Source organism: Vitis vinifera, chromosome 19 (genome assembly GCF_030704535.1).
Source record: "Vitis vinifera cultivar Pinot Noir 40024 chromosome 19, ASM3070453v1".
In the NCBI taxonomy this organism is placed as follows: Eukaryota; Viridiplantae; Streptophyta; class Magnoliopsida; order Vitales; family Vitaceae; genus Vitis; species Vitis vinifera.
The window spans coordinates 975,154-987,508 of record NC_081823.1 but is presented as its reverse complement, the minus strand read 5'-3'; the positions used below and the strand labels follow the sequence as shown (position 1 = coordinate 987,508).

The 12,355-nt window shown below is 29.4% G+C and overlaps 1 protein-coding gene across 1 annotated transcript; it reads left to right on the top strand.

The window, feature by feature from the left end:
- The first annotated feature begins 2,992 nt into the window (after nt 1-2,992).
- On the top strand, nt 2,993-6,236 carry LOC100258875 (probable disease resistance protein At4g27220). Its single transcript, XM_019216988.2, has 2 exons — nt 2,993-6,056; nt 6,168-6,236. Exons 1-2 carry the CDS (start codon nt 3,075-3,077, stop codon nt 6,234-6,236), a joined length of 3,051 nt encoding a protein of 1,016 aa, XP_019072533.1. The 5' UTR covers nt 2,993-3,074.
- Nucleotides 6,237-12,355: the final 6,119 nt, after the last annotated feature.

The following is a 12,355-nucleotide window of genomic DNA, read 5'->3' as shown; positions in this document are numbered from 1 at the left end:
AAGAAATATTAAAAACTAATTAAAAATTATTAAATTATTTTTATATGTTACTTCAATCTTATTTGACTTATTTTTCCTATTATATGTAAAGATTAAAATAAATATTTAATTAATATTTATTATATTTGATTTTCTTTTATATTTTCACTAGTAAAACTAAATATAAGAAAATTTTTCTTAACTTTTTTTTTTTCTTTAATACTTTCCCAAAGTCAAACATATATCCTAACTTTCTCAAAAACTTCTATTTCTTTGAACATATTGGTACACTTAATTGTTATTATAATTATCCAACTTTACTCTACCAATTGCTTATAGTTTTGAAAGTATATTTTTAATAATAAATTTATTGGAGTAAAAAAGTTTTTATAATTTTCTTACGAAATGAATAAGATCTTAAAAAAAGAAACAACAAAAATAGCTTGTTAGATTAATTCATATTTATGTTATATAAATCAAGAAGCTAAAACTTAGATTTTGTTTGGGAAGTGCTTTTAAAAATAGATTTTGAGAATAATGTTTAAAAATTATTCTCTAATGTTTTGAGAAAAGTTTGTTTGAAAACCCGAATAACTTGTTTTCTATGTTTTTAAAAATAAATTTTATATATAATATATTACTTTTAATCATTCTCCATATTTATATAATAATTTTTATTATTTTAAACAGCTCTCATAAAACAAGTGAATAAATGAATACAAATAAAAGATTGTATTTTTTGTTTTTTTATTATGAAGTGTTTTTTCCTTTAAAAAAAATTTGAAAAACAAAAAATTGTTTTTAAAAACAATTGCCAAACAATGCCTTAGTAACCTATAACATTGGGAAGTTCATTCAAATACTTGCTAGGCAATCTTGGGTTATATAAGTTTCATGAAATTCATGTTGTAATTTGGTTTTTGATTAAAGTTAGAAACTTTAAAAAATAAACTTTTATTTATAAAATTACTTTACCAATTAAAAAATTCTTAAAAAAGAGAGTTTATGTTGGAAATTATTAGGAAAAATTATTCACAAACTTGGTAATACCCATGCATTTTTCCTAAATTGACTTAATTGAGCCTTTTTCTTTTTGAAAAGCTTATAAATTGTAGAGAATCTAGATTATTTTTTGACCTTCTTTGGTGTAAAATTCTCATATTTTTATGTTCATATACCTTTTTCATCAATACAAAATCAATTGTCTCTATAAGCATTTATCATTGATTTTGGATATACTTTAAACTAATATATTTCAATCCTATAAATTTGTGGTTGCTTTGGGTTTACCTTTAAGACATAGTGAATATCATTCCTCTGACTTTAAATCATCCATGCATTTTTTGTAGGTTTAGTTTGGTGTAAAATAATAATATATAGCCATTATGCCTTATTGTTTTCTGAAATATTATATGTATGGTTTATATACCAAAACATGGCCAATTATTGTAAACCTTGTTTAGAAGGTCAAATGTAATTTTTCAAAGTGTTTGAATAGAACTCTTAATCATGGTTTCAAACATCCAAATATGATTTACCCACATTTTAAAAAAGGGAGAGACCCATGCTTTTCCTTAAATGAAATGTGAAAATTATCCCTTTTTTATTTTTAATAAAAGTGTTTTTGAAATATAATTTGAAAATATAAAATCCAATCCCGCAACAACATAACTACTTAACTTCTTCTATTGTTAAATGTAGATTTAAAACACTATCCCAAATAGACCTTATGCTTTGCTTGATGTGTGCAAACAAGCATAAAAGTAATTAGTCTCAAAGCAAAATATCAAATATTATTAAACCAAGGCTTAAAATACAAATTAATTCAAAATTATGGAATGTAGTTAGGCATATTGTTAGGTATTGAAGATGTAGTCCTTCTATTTTCATTATACATTCCCATAACCAATTTTATTACTTTCAACCTTTTTCCCCATCTTTGCTTATCATGAAAATAACCCATCCTTCAATATTTCAGCTTGCAAATAATTTATCTCCTTCAACGTTTTGTAGCAAGCTTTCTTCCTTTCATCAATTATCCAAGAACAAGTCAGGTTTGTTTACATTTTAATTTAGTATTTTTGTTGCTTAGCTCATCCAAAGTTGTTTAACTTGTTTTCTATGCTTTCTACTTGGCTTAATTAACCTTTAGAAAGTAATGAATATGTTAGATGATTATGATGGATTTAAAGCTTTTTTTCCATCTCATTTTGAATGCATATGATATATATATTTCTTTTATTTAGAATGCATTAATTTTATTTGTAGTAATTTTACTATGATATGTCTTTTGTCTATTCATTTCATTTGATTGATTGTTGAATTATGAGTTGCATAATTGAACTAGATACCTTAAGAGCCACCGGAGTGTGAGTTGAAAATTGTAGCTGAACATTCAAACAGACCCTTGTTAGGTAACTTCCATATAATAAACTTACTCCTTGCTTTTCTCCAAACTCCCTCTTAACTATATTTACCCTTTACTATAGCCTACAAATACAACCTATCATTTACTATATAATATTCTTTTCTAAACATATATATATATATATATAGAGGGGGGATAGATGAATAGATAGATAGAGAGAGAAAGACCTAGGAAGACTAAGGTGGTGTTTGTTTTTTGGTTGAATAGAAAAAACCAAATTATTTAACTTTTTTTTATTAAGCTAAAAATACCTTATTGATATTAACCAATTTAACTAAAGTGAATTTTTTATCAGTAAGTTTAGTTTAATTACGTTGGTTGATATCAATGAGTTATTTTTAGTTGAAAAGAAAAAACCAAATATTTTAACTTTTTCTATTCAGTCAAAAAACAAACAACACCTTATATTGGTGAGCATACATAAACTATAAGTTCATTCACTCAAAATGACTATTACAACATAAATCTAAGAAGATGTTGAGTTTTTTCATAAACCTAAGAAGATATTAATTTTATCGTTGAGGTTTAACTTTTTTAATGATTTGTTCCTTCTTTACTCTTAAAAGGCAAAATTTATTAGAGATTTGTGGTGTGTGACTTACTAGATTTGCTTGTGTTAATCAAAGTATTGATGACATAGGTTTTTATAATAAGGTTGTCTTTTACAATGGAGTACGTGGAAGCAGTGCTAACAAGCATTGGGCTATTGAAGGATATGTGGCCCTCCATTTCTAAGTGCTTCAACTATCACAAAATTCTTGATAAGAATTGCAGAACTCTCAAAGAGAAAATGGAGAGATTGAAGAGTCGTGAACAAGATGTCAAAATTGAATTACAAAATGCACAATATCAGCGAAAGAAAGAAAAAAAAGAAGTTGAAAATTGGTTGAAAGAAGTGCAAAATATGAAAGATGATCTGGAAAGGATGGAACAAGAAGTTGGAAAAGGAAGAATTTTCTCAAGATTGGGGTTTCTAAGGCAGTCTGAAGAGCATATAGAAAAAGTAGATGAGCTACTTGAACGCGGTAGATTTCCTGAAGGGATTTTGATTGATGTACTTCGAGATGAAGGAAGGGCATTGTTAACAACACAACTAATAGGTGAAACTACAACCAAAAGAAATTTAGAGAAGATCTGGACATGCTTAGAGAAAGGTGAAATCCAAAGCATTGGAGTTTGGGGAATGGGGGGGATCGGCAAAACAACTATTGTTACTCATATTCACAATCTCCTCTTGGAAAAAAAGGATACTTTCGGCCTTGTCTATTGGGTGACTGTATCAAAAGATTCAAGTGTTCGCAAGTTACAAGATGTCATTGCTGAGAAAATAAATTTAGATTTATCAAAAGAAGAAGATGAAAGGTTAAGATCTGCTTTATTATTTGAAGCATTGCAGAAAGAAAAGAAATTTGTGCTTATATTTGATGATGTGTGGGAGGTTTATCCACCACGGGAGGTTGGAATTCCAATTGGAGTTGATAGAGGAAAACTCATAATAACCACCAGATCAAGAGAAGTGTGCCTAAAAATGGGGTGCAAGGAAATCATCAAAGTGGAACCTCTTTATGAGGAAGAAGCGTGGGAGCTTTTCAACAAAACACTTGAGCGGTACAATGCACTTAGCCAAAAAGAAGAAAAAATAGCCAAGGACATTGTCAGGGAATGTGCAGGTTTACCTCTTGCCATCGTCACAACAGCTAGAAGTATGAGTGTTGCATATGACATTGCTGAATGGAGGAATGCATTGAATGAATTGAGGGAACATGTTAAAGGGCACACAATTAACATGGAAAATGATGTATTTAAAATATTGGAATTCAGCTACAATCGCTTGAATGATGAAAAACTTCAAGAATGTTTGTTGTACTGTGCATTGTTTCCCGAAGATTATAAGATTAGAAGGGTGTTGTTGATCAGATATTGGATTGCTGAGGGGCTTATAGAAGAAATGGGAAGTAGGCAAGCAGAGCGTGATAGAGGGCATGCTATACTGAATAAACTTGAAAATGTGTGTTTGTTGGAAAAATGTGAGAATGGAAAATGTGTAAAGATGCATGATGTGATCAGGGACATGGCTATCAATATAACAAGAAAGAATTCTCGATTCATGGTGAAAACTAGAAGAAATCTGGAAGATCTGCCAAACGAGATAGAGTGGTCAAATAATGTAGAAAGAGTTTCACTAATGGATAGCCATCTTTCAACTTTGATGTTTGTACCAAATTGCCCTAAGCTTTCCACATTGTTTCTTCAAAAACCCAAGTTTTCTTATCCACCTAAAGGTCTACATGAAGGTCTTCCAAATTCCTTCTTTGTGCACATGCTGAGCCTTAGAGTTCTGGACCTGTCATGCACAAACATTGCATTGCTACCAGATTCTATCTATGACATGGTGAATCTTCGAGCTCTAATTCTTTGTGAATGTCGAGAATTAAAGCAAGTAGGTTCATTAGCAAAGCTTAAGGAATTGAGAGAGTTGGATCTCAGTTGGAATGAAATGGAAACAATACCTAATGGGATAGAGGAATTGGTCCTCCTCAAACATTTCAGTTGGATCTCATACCATTCACGCCAGACAATACTTCCCAATCCTCTTTCCAAACTTCTTCCCAATCTTCTTCAACTACAGTGTCTAAGACATGATGGTGAGAAATTTCTGGATGTAGGAGTGGAGGAGTTGAGTGGGTTGAGAAAGTTGGAGGTCCTTGATGTCAATTTCTCCAGCCTACACAATTTCAATAGCTACATGAAGACACAACACTACCGGAGACTTACTCACTATCGTGTTCGATTAAGTGGAAGGGAATATTCTAGGCTTCTAGGGTCGCAAAGAAATCGACATGGTTTTTGTAAAGAAGTAGAAGTGTGGGAATGTAAGCTGACAGAAGGAGGGAAAGACAATGATGACTACCAACTTGTGCTCCCTACCAATGTCCAGTTTTTGCAGATATATACATGTAATGATCCCACTAGCCTATTGGATGTTTCTCCATCTCTCAAGATTGCCACCGATTTAAAAGCATGTTTGATATCAAAATGCGAGGGGATAAAATACTTGTGGTGGGTAGAGGACTGCATTGACTCATTAAACTCATTGTTTCTTGATTTATTGCCAAACTTAAGGGTTCTCTTCAAGTTGAAACCAACAGACAATGTACGTTGTTCCAGTCTCAAGCACTTGTACGTGAGTAAATGCCACAATCTAAAGCACTTGCTCACGCTTGAGTTAGTGAAGAACCACCTCCAAAACCTTCAAAACATCTATGTCCGTAGTTGCAGTCAAATGGAGGATATAATAGTAGGAGTAGAAGAAGAAGATATAAATGAAAAGAATAATCCCATTCTCTGTTTTCCCAACTTTCGATGTTTGGAGTTGGTTGATCTACCAAAACTAAAGGGCATATGGAAGGGAACAATGACTTGTGATTCCCTTCAACACCTTTTAGTATTGAAATGTCGAAATCTTAAAAGGCTCCCTTTTGCGGTTTCGGTGCACATAAACGATGGTAATGGCCAAAGAAGAGCTTCAACACCACCCCTCAAGCAAATCGGAGGAGACAAAGAATGGTGGGATGGGGTGGAATGGGACACACATCCTCATGCCAAATCTGTTTTTCAACCCCTATTTGTACAAGGAAAAGGTTTCAGAGTAAGTATAATTTTTTATTTTATGTATATGGATTTGATGAAGAATCTGTTTGATCAAGTACAAAGTCAAGATAATCTAACACTTTATTTTTATTTTTTTGGTTTCATGCAGTGGCTAAAAAACAATTGGGTCACAAGTCGTTGGAGAGAGACTGTGGACAATATATTTGAAGAAGTGTAATTGACTCCATTATATCTTTTTATTTTTTTGGTGTAGCCCTAAAGGGTTTTTTGATTGTGGAGATAGAAGAAACTTTTGAAGAAGTGTAAGTGGATGTATTTTGAAAATTATTACAAACTTGACAGTGTTTTAAGATACTTATATTGATGTGATTCTTTATTTTTGTTTCATTAATTTTTATTTTATATAATACATGGATTAAACAATACCTATGATGGAAAAATCGTCTTTATCTCTTTGATGACATTAATTCAAACATCCAATACAAGCATGATTAGATCAATAGATTCTTTTATACATTAAGAAACATGAGAGATTTTCAACCAAACACTTGAGTAGTATAATGTACTTAGCCAAAAAGAAGAAGAAATAGCCAAGGATATTGTCAAGGAATCTGTTGGATTACCTCTTGCCATCATCACTATAGCTAGAAGTATGAGTGTTGTTTATGACATTGCTGAATGAAGGAATGCATTGAATAAATTGAGGGAACTTGTCAAAGAGCACACAATTCACATGGAAAATGATGCATATAAGATATTGGAATTCAGTTATAATCGCTTGAATGATGAAAAACTTCAATAATGTTTGTTGTACTGTGCATTGTTTCCTGAAGATTATAAGATTAGAAGGGTATCTTTGATCAAATATTGGTTTTTCCAAGGGGTTGGTAGAATAAATGGGAAGTAGGCAAGCAGAGCATAATAGAGGGCATGCCATATTGAACAAACTTGAAAATGTGTGTTTACTAGACAGATGTGAGAATGGAAAATATGTAAAATTGCATGATGTAATCAAGGACATGGTTATCAACATAAAGAGTTCTAGATTCATGGTGAAAATCAGAAGAAATTTCAAAAATCTCCCAAGCAAGCTAGAGTGGTCAAATAATCTAGAAAGAGTTCAGTTAATGGGTAGGGAACTTTCAACTTTGAAGTTTGTACCAAATTGCCCCAAGCTTGATACCTTGTTTCTTCAAACTCCCCAACATCCTAATCTTCAATTGCCCAAGCTTTGTAAGTCATTTCTTCAAAGTAGACCTGGTACATATGAAGGTCTTCCAGAGTCCTTCTTTGTTCACATGTTAGGCCTTGGAGTTCTGGACTCATCATATATAGACATTGCAGTCCTACCAAATCTATCTATGACATGGTGAATCTTCGAGCTTTAATTATTTGTCATTGTGAAGAATTAAAGCAGGTAGGTTCATTAGCAAAGCTCAAATAATTGAGAGAGTTGGACCTCAGTTGGAGTGGAATGGAAGCAATACCTAATGGGATAAAGAAATTGGTCCTCCTTGAACATTTCAGTTGGATCTCACACGATTTAAGGTGGGCACATCTGAATCATCTTCTCAATCTTCATCCCAATTTTCTTCCTAATCTTCTCCATCTACGGTGTCTAAGGCTTGAAGATATGAGATTTCTAGATGTAGGAGTAGAGGAGCTGATTGGATTGAGAAAGTTGGGGATCCTTTCTGTCAAATTCTTCAGTCTGCACAATTTCAATAGCTACTTGAGGACACAACACTACCAGAGACTTACTATCGTTTCCACCTATATGGAATGGGATATTTTTTTCATCAGTTCCAACCACATGATTTTTGTAAAGTAGGACAATGTGGATGTGAGTTGAAGGAAGGAGAGAAAGACAATGATGACAACCAATTTGTGCTCTCTAGCAATATCCAACTCTTGTATATAGCAAATTTTCCACCTTCCTACTAGTCTATTGAATGTAGCTCCATCTCTCAAGATTGCCATGGAGCTAAAAACATGTTTTATATCACAATGCAAGGGGATATATAGAATATTTGTGGTGGGAAGAAGATTGCATTGCTTCAGTAAATGCACTGTACGTGTCTTCATGAATTGCGAAGTTTAAGGGTCCTATTCATGTTGAGACCAACAGACATTATAAGTTGTTCCAGTCTCAAGCACTTGTACGTTAGTGACTGACAATCTCAAGCACATGTTCACGCCCGAGTTAGTGAAATACCACCTCCAAAACCTTCAAACCATCTATGTCCGCTAGTGCAGTCAAATGGAAGATCTAATAGTAACAGCAGCAGCAGAGGTAGAAGAAGAAGAAGAAGAAGAAGAAGAAGAAGAAGAAGAAGACGTTAATGAAATAAATAATCTCATCCTCCGTTTCCCCAACTTAGAGAGTTTGGAGTTGATAAATCTACCAAAATTGAAGAGCATATGGAAGGGAACAACGACTTGTGATTCTCTACAACAAATTCAGGTAATTAATTACCCAAAGTTTAAAAGGCTTAAGTGGTGGAATAAGACACAAATCCTCATGCCAAATCTATTTTTCAACCGCAATTTATAAATCAAAGATTGCAACTCGTAGAATCTCCTCTTTTGGCAAGTATCATTTAGTGTATATATATGCTGTTTGATTAAGCACCAAGTCAAGATTATCTAACACTTCTTTTTTATTTTTTGGTTTAAAGTAGCCGCCACATCCTTGGATGAACAAATTAGAAGATATTTTTTTGGAGAAGTGTAAGCAACTTAACTTTTAAAATTATTACAAACACTGACCATGCTTATATTGACGTGACTATCTATTTTTATTTTATTAATTTTTGTTTTCTATGACACAAAGATTAACCAATGTATGATAAGTTAGCTGATTTATCAAAATTCTCCATTAAATAACATGGTGAGAAAATCTCCTCTATCTCTATGATGATATTGATCCAAACATTCACTAAGTGCATGATTACCTCAATATATTCTTTGTTTATTAAATTTATGGAACTAGTAGGTTAATACATTATGACATCTTTAAAATATGTCATAGAGATATTTGATCATTTTTTTTTTCATAGTGGTTTAGAGAAACCTTGCTTAAATCAATCTTTCCTTTATTTAGGGTCTATCATTAGTGCATCTAACAAAGATAATCCTTTTACCATACCCTCAAAGGGTACTTTTGATTTTACCAAAAGAACAAGAAAAAATTGAGATAAGATTTAGTAAGATGAAAGTATATGAAAAATTATAACTAAATTTTCACTATTTCAACCCAAATTAAAACAAATGAAAAAATATTTTATTTCATATGAGAAGACTAATCACTTAAAATAATTTTATGACTTTTTGCTAAATGACATGAAAATATTGTATTTTGCATAAATAAAATGCCATTTAAACAAATTAATTGTCATGTGAAGCCCTTATATGAAACTCTAAAATCAAAATTCTTCTTTTCAATCACTCTTTTAAAAAACTTCATTATTTCTAAATATTTTTACCCTTATTTTAATATTTAATGTCATACCTTGTCGTTCTATTTTTTTTTTTTAAGCAAATATAAAAAAATGTTCTAGGACAATCTTGCTAAATTTTATGATGAGGTAATGAGCCATGCAATATAATATAAATTAGGCTAACATAAAGTTGATGACAGCAAGGAAATAACATTAGAATTCAAACTTCATTTTGCATAAAAGGTAAATAAAATGTTAGTAAATCTGCCTTTATGGAAGAATAAAAAAATAAAATAAAAATCAAATGAATATAAATATTAGGATTTGTAGATACAGTGGAGTTGTTATTTACTAATACCAAAAGCAAAAGCATGCATGATTTCTCACTCTACTTTTTGTTCCCTATCTCATCTCCCACCTTTTCAAAAAGTTAATACTTCTTTATTTTGTAATGCTATTTTATTAATAAAGCAATTTCCATCTTTTGAAAAAGTTAACTCTCTTCATTCTTTATTTTTTCTTTAATTTAAAGTGATTCCCATCTTTTGAATATCAATAAAGTAATTGAATGATTCCCACAATGATAATTTTTTGAAGCTAGGAACTTTATTCCAAAGGCAATGGTGTGATTTTCATATTTGTTTACATGCACATAATTTGTCGATTCATATTGCAGCAGACAAATAATCCATCTCCTTAAACCCGAATCTTATTTCCTTCTATCAATCATCTAATTAAAAACAAGGTTGGATTTATTTTTATTTCTATTCCAATTTTTTTTTTTTTTTTGGTTGCTTATTTTTCTCATTCCAAGTTGTTTAAACTGTATATTTAAAAAAAAAAAAAATTGGTTAATTTAACCTTTAGAATCATTGAATGCTATTAAAAATGGGAGAATTATCCAAAAGGGTGGGTTAGAAAAAATAATGACTATATAGGCTCACTCTTTTAGAAGACAATTTTGCCCTTTAATATGTTTTTTATATTATTTATAAATAAATTGAAATTGTCAATGATGTGGGACCCATACAGGATGATAAGTACATATTGATTAATGATGTGGGACCCATACATGATGATAAGTGCATGTTGATAGGCAATTAACGGTACATTTTTCAACTTGAAAAAATTGTTATCACTTTTGAACAATTAACTATTTAAAAATTTGTTATTTTTTTTAAATTGAGATTTTTTAAAGAACCTTGTAAAAAAAAATAATTTTTAATATTTTATAAATAAAAACTATATCCTAAAGTTATTATATCGTTTTATATATAAAACATACAATTTAAAACTTTGTTATCATAATATAATAAATAATTATTTTTTACGAGCACTCATCAATTGAATAATATATAAATATTCAATTGACTAACACACACCTATTAAATGGAATAACTCACAATTATTCATTGGGTAATATAGCACGTGAAAAAATTAAATAAAAATAAATTAAATTATGTTATAATATATTGTAATGATAGTGTATTTATATTGTAAGTATAATGTATTTATGTCGTACCTATATTTCATTATAAAAGTAATAATTTTAAAAATGTTTATTCATACCCTATTGGTATTAACACATAGTATTAATATATTAACAACATTTATTTAGTGTTTTGAAATTATTTAATAATTTTTGTATATATATATATATATATAAACTACGTGAATTCAAATTAGTATTTTATTTGATTTCAAAAATTATTTATGATATAAATATGTTGTGAAATATGGTATGATCATACAAAATTACCATTTTTATAAAAAAATTCATAAATTTCTTAATTAGGTTTTATTGTAATATAGTGTAATATAAGTGTATTTATATTGTAATTATAACATATTTTTGTTGTGATTGTATTGTATAATAAAAGTAATAATATTAAGGATCACCTTTTATACCTTATTAATATTCAACATATCAAATATATTAACATCATCCACTCAATACATTGAGAAAAAAAAATTTATATGAAAATTTAAAAAAAAAATACTATGCAAAGGAAAAAAAATCATATAAATTTTTTTAAATTATTTTATTATAAAAATAAAAAATGATTAAACATTTTCTATCATTTTCTTATTATTTTAGAGAATCTAAATGAAAAATTAAACATTTTATCTTCCTTAAATTTAATACAAAAACATAATTTATCAATTTAAAATTATAATATATATATGAAAAAATCATCATTTTTATTATATAATTATAAAACTTATTTTTTTCTTCATAAAATTAAAAATTAGAATAAAAATAAAAAGGTAAAAAAACAATAAATGATATTTTGAAAATATTTTTTAAAAGTATTTTTGTTTTAAATAGTAAATTTAAATAACAAATTATATATAGTTGTAAGGGTTAAGCCTAAAATTTTGATTTAAAATTTAAATATCAATAATTACAATAAATGTGGGACCCATATATCATAAATGTGTTGACAAATAAAGTGAAGTGCTTTAAATGCTTTGAATTTTAAAAGTTTTAGTTAAAGGACAGTTTTGGTATATTAAGCTTACTAAAGTCCTCCCCAATAATTATTAAAAGATACCACCCTTTCTAGTAATTGTTTTGCCCAACCTACCCTTTTGGGTAATTCTCCCATTAAAAATTATGTTATGGCATTGGAAACTTCAATATTTTTCTCATTCCAACTTGAAGATTGGTCCTTGGAGGGCTTGGCTCTTCCTGTCATGATAAAATTTGGATTGTCTTTAATGTTTTAGGATTTACATATTTTTGGGTTATCATATTTTTAAGAATAACCAAAAAATATAATTATGATAATTAAATGATATTTTATTATTTAAAAAAGAAATTATTTTGTTTAATGTAAAAAACATTTGTCTTAGTCTCATGTGACATCATGTAATATATAGACCTTTTGTTACA